Source organism: Nannobrachium achirus, assembly GCF_963921795.1.
Source record: "Nannobrachium achirus genome assembly, chromosome: 11".
Taxonomy (NCBI): Eukaryota; Metazoa; Chordata; class Actinopteri; order Myctophiformes; family Myctophidae; genus Nannobrachium; species Nannobrachium achirus.
In genome coordinates, this window is record NC_137820.1 from 12,097,578 (window position 1) to 12,112,069 (window position 14,492).

Sequence of the window (14,492 nt, forward strand, 5' to 3'; positions counted from 1 at the left end):
ATGTCTGAAGATCATGCTTGCCATCTAAATAACATAGTTGGGATCTGTGGACAACATGGTAAACAAACACATCGCACTAGTAACCACTAAATTGATGTTCCAATAACCAATATACATCTGCATAGAATAACAAGCAGAGATTAAATGAAATGTGCTAGGTTGGCAGTTTTGAGAAAGATCGTCCTAACCTGCCCATCTTCTAATTTCAACCCCATGCATGGGCACTTAAAATAGAAACTTATCTCCAAGTCACCTTGGATTATATTTAGACTTTCTACTGCAGCTGGTAGAGAAACGATGTCTCTTGTGCTTGCCCTGCAGCCCTCCATCAACACGACCAACATTGACACCCTGCTAGTGGCCACAGACCAGACGGAAAGGATCGTGGAGCCTCCAGAGAACGTCCAGGAGAAGATCGCCTTCATCTTCAACAACCTCTCTCAGTCCAACATGACACAGAAGGTGAAGGATGGAATGAGATGGTTTTTGTTGCTGCTTTCTCGGTGGTTCTTCATCAGGGAAATTCCTGATGATCAAAAAAGGCAAATTTAAGAAGAATTGAGCTTTTGTGGAACGAGAAATGTATAGAAACCGATATTTGGTCTACAAAAGTCTGCTATTTTGAGAAATTGTAGACCTGCTATTTTCACTATTACAAAAATAAGCGTACTTGAATTATAATCGAGGCAAAAAAAATCAAGAAATGATCGTGATATTGATTTGAAGTCGCCCAGCCCCATAAAAGAAAATCCTTTTTGAGCGGTGGTAAACCGCTCCATAGAGTGGCTGTGCGTGTGTCTGTAGCCTTTTTCCTCAGCGTTTTGCCATAGCAAAATGTGTGTGTGTAGCATAGCCTGTACATCCTAGATGTGTGTCTGTAGCCTTTTTCCTCAGCGTTTTGCAGTAGCAAAACGTGTGTGTGTAGCATAGCCTGTACATCCTAGACTCAAATCCTAGTCTGAAGACGTTATGCAAGCACGACCACCGCTCACTTCACATTGGGTGTGATTTTTACCAGGTTGAAGAACTAAAGGAAACGGTGAAGGATGAGTTCATGCCCTGGGTGTCCCAGTACCTGGTGATGAAGCGCGTCAGCATCGAGCCTAACTTTCACAGTCTCTACTCCAACTTCCTGGACACCCTCAAGAACCCTGAGTTTGTCAAAATGGTCCTCGCCGAGACATACAGGAACATCAAGGTAAAACGTCGCTGTCTTCATTTAGAAAGGCTTGGGTGGAAAGATTGTTTAAGTGTGGGCGTGAGTTTCAACATGTGAATGCTGAAAGCTGTCCTTTGGAAAGCCTCCCATCCTAAATAAACGTCCATGTTGTCTTGTTTTCTCCTTTGCCTGACTTCTTTTGGTTTAGGTTTTATTGACCTCAGACAAGGCAGCTGCCAATTTCTCTGATCGCTCCCTGCTGAAAAACCTGGGCCACTGGCTGGGCATGATCACACTGGCCAAAAACAAACCCATCCTGTACACGGTAGGCAGCGTCACTACTATATATATTATAAACCTTATTTTGTACAAATAATACATTTTAAAGATTATTTTTTGTGATGGACTAAATCGATTGAACCTCTTAACTCTGCATTTCTTTTGCTATTTTTGAACACCACCACAAAGTATATTACAGAGATTTACCATTTTCATTTTTTTTTTTTTTCATAAATCGTAATCGAGGCAAAAGTTTGTCCATCCATACATCTTCAACCGCTTATCCGGAATCTGGTCACGGGGGTAACAGTTCCAACTGAGACCTCCAGATTTCCTTATTCTGAGCAACTTCCTCCACTCCCTCAGGGAGTATACCTAGGCGTTCCCAAGCCAGTTTGGAGATATAATCCCTCCATCTGGTCTTTGGTCTGCCACGGGGTCTCCTCCCAGTGGGACGCGCACCAAGGACCTTCCTAGGAAGGCGCTCGGGGGGCATCCGTACTAGATGCCCGAACCACCTTAGCTGATTCCTTAAGTTTGTAATATTCAATATTTATTTTGAGTCTTATCGGCTAATACAGACTACTTGTTGTTTATTTGTTGTGTCTGTGCGCGCACATGAAGTATCATGAGGGTGCTCTCACACAGTTCTAACTTTCCATTATTCTGTGGACCATCCCAAAACCTCATCCCTTCTCTCCAGGACCTGGAGGTGAAGTCTCTCCTGCTGGAGGCCTATGTGAAAGGGCAACAGGAGCTGCTGTATGTGGTTCCTTTCGTGGCCAAAGTCCTGGAGTCCAGTTTGCGTAGCATGGTGAATATCAATCTTAAGTTATGAGACATAAGAGTTAAGTACTCTTATGTCCATTCTTTATTTTTTAAAGGACCCTAATGGCATGCAAAGCATGGGCTTGCATAGTTTTGATTAAAAACAAAATCCCAATACACGTAATCTTATACAGTTAATAATAATCTTTATTGTCCCCAAAGGGAAATTTGTCTTCACAGTCTGTTCAAACAAGAAACAACACATAGCCAAAAAGACAACACAACATATCACATAGACAAGTCATCAGTACCCCACTGTACACAGAAAAGACCCTCTTAGTGACAGGTGCGATTGTTTAGCAGATTGTTAAGTGCAGCAATGGCTGAGGGGACAAAACTCCTTTTAAACCGAACTTTGTGCCACGCCAAGGTTCTGTATCTTCGCCCAGATGGCATTAGGTCAAAGTGGCGATGCAGAGGATGGTCAGTTCACTTGTTATTGAGAGTGCTAAGCGTGTAATGGCCTTATCGTTCATATCAGACAGTGTGGGAAGTCCAATGATCTTGGAAGCAATACGGGTAATACTGTAAAGTTTGTTTCTGTTAGGCATGGACAGTATGGTGAAGAAACATGCAGAGCAGTACAACAGAACAGTTTCTTTTTCTTTTCTTTTTCTAAATCCAGTATTTTGGAAAAGTCACTTGTCCCACTAGTGGATGTAATGGGATTTCTCTCTGCCTTGTAGATCTTCAGGCCGCAGAACCCCTGGACCATGGCCATCATGAATGTTCTGGCCGAGCTGCATCAGGAGCATGACCTCAAGGTAAGGCATGATTCATCCCTACATTATCTTTCCTCTTAGTATCTGAACATAACATTAGGCCTAATATTTAGGTGTCTTGTACACCCTACTGATTTAACCTATTTAGGCCTAGAATTATTGAATGCTTTTTTAACCAGTGAACAATAGCAGCTATACAAGCTCACAGCGTGGCACCGAGTGCCGCGCTGCGAGCTTGTAGATCTGCTATTTTTGAAAAAAAGACGTGAAAACGTGTGCAACTCTTTGGATATATGTATTTTCAAAGCGAACGTTTGTAACTAAATATTTTGAGATGGGGGGTCCGTGGCCAAATAAATATCATTTTGGGGGGTCCTTCAAATGAAAAGGTTTGAGAACCACTGACATAGTAGTCTCTCAAGAACAGACTAACTGAGCTCCATTTAAGTGAAAAGGACCTTTTCTTTGACGATGGCCGGCCAGATTGCTGACATAGAAACATAGGTTTTTCAAAACATCTTAGAAGGATTCAAAAGACACTTATAGAATCGGGTCAAAATTAAAATTTTCACGATTTTTCAAAAATAGCAGATCTACAAGCTCGCACCGCGCTGTGAGCTTGTATATCTGCTATTTTTTAATAGTTAAAGCATAAAATAATTGTTGAAACTAGGACTGTAGAAACTGGTAGGAGTTTGGTAACGCCTCGGTGTGTCAGTTAAAACACGGTCAGGATGCAGTTTGTAGGTAATATTGTCTTTACTGAGGTAGGTAGCAGGTACAGAGTTGTGGTCTAAAAAATAAATACAAAATGACAAAGGTTTGAGCCAAACACTAAACATATCTCTGCAAATATAACCAACAGTGCAATTACAAACACGGGACAAACAGTTCTGGTGTGATTACAATTAAACATAATAATTCTTTCAGAAATCACAAATCCTCTTTAAACATCCATATTTAAGTTATCAAACAAACATTAAATACAGGTTGACACATAACTCAAAACTGGTACAAACTAAACCAAACAACTAAATAACGTACAGTTTGTCATTGACGCACAACATGAAACAGAAGGTGTACTGTCAAACTGAGCTTCTTTTGCACCCAAAGCTGAACTAACTAAAACATAATTGACAAAGCAGGTGTGTTAAACAAACTCAATCAAGAACATCAAAGTCTCTTTGCATGCCCAGGTCATATTGACCTAAATCAATTAACATCAAAGGAGATCTGCGCATGCCTGTTGCTGGCAAAGGCAGCCAATATGTTTGGCCTTTCCAACAACAATGATACACAATAATGTGTACCCGTTCTAAATGGGTTTTAACCTTGTTTTGTCTTGATTTCCTGCAGTTGAACTTGAAGTTTGAAATCGAGGTTCTGTGCAAGAACCTCTCTCTGGACATCAACGACCTCAAGCCTGGCACCCTGCTGAAGGATAAGGACAAGCTGAAGAGTCTGGAGGAGCAGCTGTCTGCACCAAAGAAAGAGGTGATGAAGCCTCCAGAAGAGATGCTTCCCATCGTTCCCACAGGTGGGTGCTTCTTGAGTCTATGCCTTCTTGTGTCCCTAATGGCCTTTTGCTTTGTACCCACATTTTAACTTTCTTTACAGTGTGTGTACCGCATAATTCCTCTTTGCGGTGTGGCTGTGGTGCCCTGAATAAGCATAGTTGTTATTTAATATTTGCAGCTTTTTAGGGTTGGATGGTATTCATAATAACAAAATATATAACAAAACTTTGAAAAGTGAAGACTCATCACTAAACCATGGTTTTATGGGGGCTGTTTTTAGCCCAAGGAATGTTTTCCATGCAAAACAAATGCTTGCATTGGATTCAGAATCCCGAAAAAACACCTAGTTTGACCCCTCACATGCTACTTAAAGAATATTTATTTTTTGTATTATTTTACTGTATAGTAAAGTCTATGAGAGCCCAACTTTGATTGGCTCCCACAAGTTTCCCAAGAAAAATCTGCGATGGCCCTATAGCCAAAAATGTTCCATATGGCATGTTCTAACTGTGTGCCAAATTACATGCTTCTATCATAAAGTGCACGTTTCCATCAAAATACTGCCCGAAACGCCCGGACTAACCACCAACATTGTCATCTGACATAATGTGTTGAAGTGACACTGCCTAGTGTCGGATCCACATCACTATGTACTACAATTTGTCCACCGAGAGAGAGAGAGCGAAGAATTTGACATTACTGCATCAGACATGCAGTATTTGACAACTTGAAACCTAATATCAGGAAGATCCATGTTGTTTTTGATCATGTCATTATATCTCTGTTCTGTCCTCTCCCTCCTCTAGAAACACTCCTTGAACCTCACTAATGTTGACACACTGTTGTTGTAATGTATTAACTTATGGGGTCAACAGGGAGGCTGGAAATTCAGCTGTGGCTGTACATGTCTGGGGAAATCCTGCTTTATGCTGTGATCTGTTTGTCCATTTAAAGCAGAAATAAGCAGTTTTCTGCTGACATAAGCAGGAATCTTGCAATTGCTTATTTTTATTTTATTATATTCAGGCGGCTAACAATACTCCCTAAGAAATCTAGTCTCTGTAGCGCTTCTAGGAGCCGCAGTCTACCTGCAAAACTATTATTTTATCTGTAAGAAGCTCTGTCATTAGCAGCTCATTGGTGCATGAACCAGCCGACCGGGGCTAAAAGGATTGACAAGACAGGTCAACCAAAAGAACAAGAGGCGGTCCTGATTGGTCTGTTATTTTGGATGGGCAACAGTTTAATCGACCAATGACAGAACTTCTCACAGATAAAAAATAATAGTTTTGGAGGCAGATTGTGGCCCCAGGAAGTGTCACACACACAACATTTCTTTAGGAAGCATTGTTAGCCGCCTGAAATAAAATAAAATAAGCAATTGCATGATTCCTGCTTATGTCAGCAGAAAACTGCTTATTTCTGCTTTAAGTCCATATACAGTTGTGCTCCAAATTATTCAACCCCCTCTAAAAATTAGGGTTATTAGTGTAGTCACTGTTCCTTTGACTTAGAACTTGTGAACTATGCTCAAAACCGTACTTTTTGGAACATTCAATGTCTTTGCAATTGTTTTATATCCTTTTCCTTTTTTGTACAAAGCAATAATCTCTTCTCTGACCATTTCTGACCATTCCTTGATTTAGCCATGTTTCTAACTGCTCTAATAACAGTCAACAAGTCAACACATTTCTAGTCGGGCCAGATTGCACATCTTATGCAACTATTTAAGCCCTTGATTAGTCAATTGCAGTTGATTACAGATGTTTTCAGGTGTAATTAAGAGTTGAATAATTGAATTTGGAAAAACACTACAGATATTACTTTTGTTGAGCTATTTACATTGTTCTTGTATGATACATTTATTTCATTCAGTTGTCAGTGTGTGAATTTAGCCAATAAACCAGATTTGCAGAGTGGGGTTGAATAATTTTGAGCACAACCGTACATCTACAGCTTTAATGAGCGGTGCTACTCCTACATCTGGCTTTGTCTGTTTGTCCCACGTCTGTCCGGATTGTGATTGGTCAATTGGTGTCTGTCTGTGCGCCCAGGGTCACATTGGCCAAGCTTCGCCGGACGCTTATTGAAATTAACCCATTCAGAACGGGTGTATTATTATTTTATGCTTTAACTATTAAAAAATAGCAGATATACAAGCTCACAGCACGGCACAGAGTGCCTTGCTGTGAGCTTGTAGATCTGCTATTTTTGAAAAATCGTGAAAATTTGAATTTTGACCCGATTCTATAAGTGTCTTTTGAATCCTAAGGTTTTTTGAAAAACCCTATGTTTCTGTGTCAGCAATCTGGCTAGCCATCGTCAAGAAAAGGTCCTTTTCACTTAACTGGAGCTCAGTTAGTCTGTTCTTGAGAGACTACTATGTTAGTGGTTCTCAAACCTTTTCCCCCCAAAAGTATATGTATTTGGCCACGGACCCCCATCTCAAAATATTTAGTTCCAGGGACCACCCAGAAGCATAATTTGAGTTACAAACGTTCGCTTTGAAAATACAAAGATTTGCACACATTTTCACGACTTTTTCAAAAATAGCAGATCTACAAGCTCGCTGCGCGGCACTCGGTGCTGCGCTGTGAGCTTGTATATCTGCTATTTTTCACTGGTTAAAGCATTCAATAATTCTAGGCCTAAATGGGTTAACACATAAAAGGCACTCGCTCACTTAATACTGGGAGGGATTTTTGCTTGGTTTGCTTTCTGTCTGCTTTCTTGCTTTGCTTCCCCTTCCTTGATTTTAATCAAAGAAGCGTTTTGTAACCAACAGGAGAATTTCTTCCATTTGCAGTTGCACCCTCCACCCCTGTAGCCACCACCACCTCCACCACTGGGCCCACCACCACGGGGCCCCCCACCCCACAGTTTAGTTACCATGACATCAATGTGTACGCCCTGGCAGGCCTGGCCCCGCACATCAATATCAACGTAAATGTAAGTACCTGAACTGTTGTGCTGCCACTGGCAACTGAATCTCCCCCCCACCACGGGATCAATAAAGTTCTATCTGTCTCATGATCTCTAGATCCCCCTGCTACAAGCCCACCCTCAGCTGAAGCAGTGCGTCCGTCAGTCGGTGGAGCGGGCCGTCCAGGAGCTGGTCCATCCCGTGGTCGATCGCTCCATCAAGATCGCCATGACGACCTGCGAGCAGATCGTCCGGAAGGACTTCGCGCTGGACTCTGAGGAGTCCCGCATGCGCGTGGCCGCCCACCACATGATGAGGAACCTGACCGCCGGCATGGCCATGATCACCTGCCGCGAGCCGCTGCTCATGAGCATCGCCACCAACCTCAAGAACAGCTTCGCCGCTGCACTCAGGGTGCGTTTGAGTACCTACTGTACCAAATGGGTTGTTTCAAGGGCTGCTGCAGCTATTGATTATTTTCTTTTGGTGACATTTTCGAAGAATCAATAAGCACGTTATTTTTTTAATAATTCTATTTTATACTTCGTCGCTGAACAATAGTTAAAGTAGCTGATCTACAGCAGACTGCGGCTCCTAGAAGCACCACAGAGACTAGATGTCTTAAGGGAGCATTGTTAGCCGCCTGAATATAATAAAATAAAAATGAAAAAATAAAAATAAGCAATTGCATGATTCCTGCTTATGTCAGTAGAAAACTGCTTATTTCTGCTTTTAAAGGCAATGTTATTCTTCTTGTGCATTCATTGACTTTTGTCTGCCTGAAAACAGAGGTCTTTTCTAAACGTATGTCTTCCCTCTCTCTCTCATTCCCCCAGGCACCAACGCCCCAGCAAAGGGAGATGATGGAGGAGGCTGCAGCCAGGATTGCCCAGGACAACTGTGAACTAGCTTGCTGCTTCATTCAGAAAACGGCCGTGGAGAAGGCTGGCCCAGAAATGGATAAAAGACTGGCCACGGTGAGTACTTGTTGCCACTTGGTACAAGTTTATGCCTTTAAGAAATCTTTTGACATTTTGACGGTGTAATTCTTCTTTTTTTTTTTTTACAATGGGTAACTCATTTTGATCTATCACTCTCACCCTAAATTGCTCTTTGGGCAGTTTATAGAATCCCCGTACCTGTGCACGTCACTAGTAATCTGTAGTAGCAGTTCTCTGGAGAAAAAAAAAGCATGTTCTCTGTAGATGATATGAGTTTAACGCAGCATTTCTGTCTTCTTCCAGGAGTTTGAGCTGAGGAAGCACGCACGGCAGGAGGGCCGGCGTTACTGTGACCCTGTGGTGTTGACCTATCAGGCTGAACGTATGCCTGAGCAGATCAGACTCAAGGTGGGACCACTGTTACCCAGCATCGGCCTAACGCTTCACACTCTGAGCTTCTAACACAGTGTTTCTCAACCTTTTTTCTGCATGGGCACACTTTTCATGTCCCAAGAATCCATGGTGCACACCAACATAATACGGGGGTGTAAATATCGTCACTGTCGGGAAGAAACCTTGTATCTCCAAGTTTCAAATTTGTACGTTTCTTCGCAAAGTAAAGCCCTGCTTCATCATACGAGGCTGATGCACAACAGTAGTGACAACAGTAGCGGTGCGAGGCGTTGTGTGCTTGTAGATCGTCTGTTTTCACTAGTTTATTTATTCATTTTTAAAATGATAAATACAATACTGGCTTTCAAGCAGTTTCAAGGGGCACACTTGACCCTTCTCAGGGGCAAACCAAAGGTCCCCAGGCACAGTGGTTGAGAAACACTGTACTAGAGAAACATTCAGTGACTTGTGGGAGGACCTTAGAAAATGGTATGCTGATCAAGATCTCGTGACACCATGATCATCTTCTTTAGATCAATGCTTCTCAACCTGCCCCAGAGGGGCTCCCAAATTATTTTGGGGGGTCCCAAGATGATTAACTCTATGTGCGACATTGTTTTCTCTCTCAACAGTAAACCGACCAACATAAAGTTTCAGTGTATAGAGGGTGTCTGCACATTTCTGAAGTGACAATTTAAGGACTTTTTAATACCTCTAAAATGACAAATTAAACATTGGCATATCGCGTTGCGAGGCGTTGTAGATCTGAGCATGTAGATCTGCTATTTTCACAATAGAACCGTGTTATACAAAATGTAATGCCTCAACTCTTAATGATTTGTCAGGGTGGGGGTGGGGGTCCCCAGTTCAAATGTGATTATTTTGCGGGTCACGTCCTAAAAAGGTTGAGAACCACTGATTCAGATGAGGTTAAGAAATACTTGTTTGCAGATAAAGATGAGCCCCTGCTACCTCAACTGTTGAACGGACTGAAGTACATAACATGTGTGTCTGTATGTGTGGTGTAGGTGGGAGGAGTGGACCCTAAGCAACTGGCTGTTTATGAGGAGTTTGCCAGAAACGTTCCAGGTTTCCTACCCAGCAATGATCTCTCCCAACCCACTGGGTTCTTGGCTCAGCCCATGAAGGTGCGTTTGTATTGACAGCCTGATAAGTTTGTTTTTTTTGCCTGGTATAACCAGCCTAGATACTAATGCAGCTAGCTAACTAACTGCAGTATCGTCCCCTCCTTGTTTTAACATAGGTGGATGATGGTATAGCTGAGGTAGGCTATGATGAAATGGCAACAGCAGCAACCAATACCTAACAACACACAATTTAATCTTCCACTGGCTTGTAATGGCGAGATCCTAAGTGGTTATTATTATTGACTCATCTTAAATTCCAGATTTTACAAAGCTTTGTCAAATTAACGGAAGTGTGAAATAACAATTGAGGCATACATTTGGTAGTGTCTAAACTCAGTGTCTCATACCAATGTCTCCCTTCACAGCAACAAGCATGGGCCACAGACGATGTGGCTCAGATCTATGACAAGTGCATGGCAGACTTGGAGCAGCACCTCCATGCCATCCCCCCAGCCCTGGCCATGAACCCCCAGACCCAGGCCCTGCGGACCCTGCTTGAGGCTGTGGCCTTGGCCAGGAACTCCAGGGATGGAATCGCTGCTTTGGGCCTGCTGCAGAAAGTAAGACAACCGGCCTAACCCTTACAATCTCATGTAGACTGAATGCATTTAGGCCTGCACGCAAATCTGTGTCACTTGAGATTTGAACCACTTTAACCGTTATTTTATGCCTTAACTATTACAAAATAGCAGATATACGAGCTCGTGCTGTGAGCTTGTAGATCTGCTATTTTTGTGCATATCTTTGAATGTTTTTGACCCGATTCTATAAATGTCTTCTAAATTCTTCTTCTAGAGGTTCACAAACTTTTTCATGTCATTGACCCCCAAAATTACATGTTTTTTGGCCGTGGACCCCTATCTCAAAATATGTTGCTACAGCCAGGGACCACCCAGAAGCAAATATTTGAGTTACACATTTTCGCTTTTGAAAAGATATATTCAAAGACTTGCAAAAGAAATCACAATTTTTCAAAAATAGCAGATCTACAAGCTCGCAGCGCGGCACTTGGTGCCGCGCTGTGAGCTTGTATATCTGCTATTTTTCAATAGTTAAAGCATTAAATAATTCTAGGACTAAATGGAATAAATGAATGGAGTCTTATTATTCATAGTAGTGATTCTTTAACCTTTCCGTCATAATCTTCCTTTCCTTCCCAGGCGGTGGAGGGTCTGTTGGATGCCACCAGTGGGGCCGATGCGGACCTGCTCCTGCGCTACAGAGAGTGTCACCTGCTGGTCCTGAAGGCCCTGCAGGACGGACGGGCCTACGGGCCACAGTGGTGCAACAAGCAGATCACCAGGTGAGCAGTGAGGACCAGGCAGCAGGCTTTGGCAACTGATGGATTTTGTACAGGGATGCAACTATCGATTTTCTTTTTTTTTCTTCTTACTTTAATGAATCTTACGGCCGGACTACACCAAAAAATGCGCGCATACGCGCGTACTGTCCGTGAAGACGCTCGCGTATGCGTAAACGCTCCAGGCTACACCAAGGAGGGAGTATATGTGAGGAAGACCAGATAGTCTGTGTACAAAACGCATACGCGTGCTTAAAAAATTGAACCGATCCTATTTTTAGGGAATGCGTATCCCTGGTTCGTGCTATCCGTACGCCTGGTGTAGCCTGCTGAATTGATATACATTGGATCTATCCAAAACGTGCATACACGCGCACGACCCGCATACGCACTGACGCGCGCAAAACGGCTTGGTGTAGCCCGGCCGTAATAATTTAGTTTTTTATATATATACAATTTTATGAATCAACTAATCAAAACGAAAAACATTTAATGGTTTTTTTTTGGTTTGTTTTTTGACTAAAACAATGAGTTTGCATAGCACAGTGAATGGATGAATGGTCTAACCTGTTTGCATGTGTGTGTCCAGGTGTCTGATCGAGTGCCGTGATGAGTACAAGTACAATGTGGAAGCAGTGGAGCTGCTGATCAGAAACCACCTGGTCAACATGCAGCAGTACGACCTGCACCTGGCACAGGTACACACTGGGACATCACTCCTGACACTCATATGCAGGGCTTGACATTAAGGCTTGTCCTGTTGTCCGGGACAAGAAATATATCCTCCCGGACAAGCTCATTAAAATTGTACTTGTCCGTTGGACAAGTGGCTCTTGGTTTCACTTTTTCTGTGACGCTCCTAGCAGCTTTGTGCAGACTATGGACTGGAGATACTATGGAGTGGTGAATGGAGGGAGAAAGGGGGGTCGTTTGCAGTCCTTTTCTTGTTTATTCTATTTCAAAGACATTACTGTAAAATGTTTTTTTTTTTATCCGGACAAGTAACTTTTGTGGCCGGACAAGTAAATGGGGAAATATACTTGTCCAAAGAACAAGTGGCTCAAAAAGTGTCCTGATATGTACAGTATGTACTAGATTAGTGATTCAAGTCCCAGCTCTTGTGTGACCTGATATATATTTGAACTGTAGGCTAAGCCATGTTCTCCATCCTTTTTCCAGTCAATGGAGAACGGGTTACACTACATGGCAGTAGCGTTTGCCATGCAGTTGGTGAAGCTGCTGTTGGTGGACGAGCGCAGCGTCAGCCACATCACCGAGGCTGACCTCTTCCACACCATCGAGACCCTGATGAGGACCAGCGCTCACTCCAGGGCCAATGCTCCAGAAGGGTAAGAGACGACTCTAAAGGCCCCTACGTTCCCAAACTGACTGTTGCGACAAAAGAAGGCCAGAAACACAACCACCCTAAGGACTATAAACCATGGATTGACATCTAGACCTACTGCACATTTTGGGCCCTATTATGATCCAGGTCTTATGCCTTATGCCTTAACTTCTTTGCCTTTTTTTTACTATTTTGTTTTTGTTTTTTAAATATTTCAAATAGCTGATCTGCAAGTTCACAACGTGCAGATGTAGATCAGCATTTGAAGTATTTAAAAATGTTTTTCAAAATAGTGAAAAAAAAGGTAAAGAAGTTAAGGCATAAGGCATAAGACCTGGATCATAATAGGGCCCACAGTATGAAACAGAGCTGCTACCTTTAAATGCATTTTGAGAAAAAAAAAGAATGCTGTTATTTGTTCCAAAAGCTTTATACCCTGTATATACTGTATATAAAATGTCACAATGCGACATGGCTCTGTTTTCACAATGCTGTACCCCCTCCCAATGTATACATGTTCCCCATTTTCAACTGTTTTTATTTTATTTGTGACACTTGCTTTGGCAATGTAAATGTATGTTTTCTCATGCCAATAAAGCTCCTTTGAATTGAATTGACTGACAGACTACCCAGACCAGACTAAGGTTGGGAGATCAGTTGGGTCAGATGGATGTTTAAAGAAATCCATGCTTTGTGAGCTGGCAGATCAGCTATTTCTGATTTGTATTTCTATCCCTGTTTGTATTTCTTCTATTTCTAGTTTTTATATCAACTGTTGCACGATTACATTGGGCAGACTCCTTTGCTCTCTGGTCTGATCATAGTCTTTTCCCCTGCCATGCGTCTCTCTCCTCTCTGCTCCCAGTCTTCCACAGCTGATGGACGTCGTTCGCTCCAACTACGAGGCCATGATCGATCGCGCTCACGGTGGACCCAACTTCATGATGCACTCCGGGATCTCCCAGGCGTCGGAGTACGACGACCCTCCGGGCCTCAGGGAGAAAGCAGAGTACCTCCTGAGAGAGTGGGTCAACCTCTACCACTCTGCCGCTGCGGGCAGGGACAGCACCAAGGCCTTCTCTGCCTTTGTGGGACAGGTACAAACACCCGAACTTGCATTACTATCCGATCGTCCATGCCAGTAAACGATGGGATTTACCATAAACATAATAGCTGGGGACGGGGAGCCACTGTGCCAAAATGAGAGAAGACCTGTGATGTCATGACATACTCCAAATTTTTGTTTTTCCTATTAATTTGGTCAATGAGGTACACAGAATGAGAGGCCTGCTCTGCCGGAAACATTGCGAAAAAAGGTTTCCCATTGACTTCACTAAACTGGAAAAAACACACAAAAAAATATGTTTAAGTAGCATGTGAGGGGTCAAACTAGGGTTTTTCTCATGATTCTGAATCCATTGCAAGCATTTGTTTTGCATGAAAAACATTCCTTGGGCTAGATTTCAGCCTCTCAAACCTGTGAAAAGTGAGTCATCACTTTTCACTGTTATTTTGGTCCGTTTTCTAGCCCAAGGAATGTTTTTCATGCAAAACAAATGCTTGCAATGGATTCAGAATCATCAAGAACCCCTAGTTTGACCCCTCACATGCTACTTAAAGCATATTTATTTTGGTGTGTTTCTTTCCTGTATAGTGAAGTCGATGGGACAGTGAATATAAATGGCCATAACTTTTTTTCGCAATGTTTCCGACTAGTGTTGCCCGATCCCGATCACGTGATCGGATCGGCCGCCGATATGGCCGTTTTTATAAGATCGGAGATCGGGAAAAAAATATCGAAAAAAAAAAAAAGTTTTTTTTTTTTTTTTTTTCAAAAAAATATTTTCTGGGAGTACTGAAAGTTACAGGTAAGGTGAATGCGATATGAAATGTAAGCTTACCATAATCACAGTAATCCTTAATCATTTTCAATCATA

General features: G+C 42.5%; 1 protein-coding gene across 11 annotated transcripts in view; it reads left to right on the plus strand.

Annotated features, from left to right (window-relative positions):
* Positions 1–14,492, plus strand: part of LOC308294753 (CCR4-NOT transcription complex subunit 1) — a 50,809-nt gene that overhangs the window by 23,961 nt on the left and 12,356 nt on the right. For 4 of the 11 annotated variants that reach the window (XM_080737581.1, XM_080737585.1, XM_080737588.1 and 1 more), the window contains exons 24-39: positions 322–462; positions 1,019–1,198; positions 1,368–1,484; positions 2,142–2,252; positions 2,953–3,030; positions 4,345–4,525; positions 7,291–7,454; positions 7,546–7,842; positions 8,265–8,405; positions 8,673–8,777; positions 9,791–9,910; positions 10,276–10,470; positions 11,071–11,213; positions 11,800–11,908; positions 12,390–12,559; positions 13,421–13,652. In XM_080737581.1, the coding sequence (XP_080593707.1) occupies positions 322–462; positions 1,019–1,198; positions 1,368–1,484; positions 2,142–2,252; positions 2,953–3,030; positions 4,345–4,525; positions 7,291–7,454; positions 7,546–7,842; positions 8,265–8,405; positions 8,673–8,777; positions 9,791–9,910; positions 10,276–10,470; positions 11,071–11,213; positions 11,800–11,908; positions 12,390–12,559; positions 13,421–13,652 (2,484 nt within the window). Of the gene's footprint in view, positions 1–321; positions 463–1,018; positions 1,199–1,367; positions 1,485–2,141; positions 2,253–2,952; positions 3,031–4,344; positions 4,526–7,290; positions 7,455–7,545; positions 7,843–8,264; positions 8,406–8,672; positions 8,778–9,790; positions 9,911–10,026; positions 10,048–10,275; positions 10,471–11,070; positions 11,214–11,799; positions 11,909–12,389; positions 12,560–13,420; positions 13,653–14,492 lie in introns of all 11 variants that reach the window. The other 7 variants (XM_080737583.1, XM_080737582.1, XM_080737586.1 and 4 more) reach the window with 3 other exon arrangements.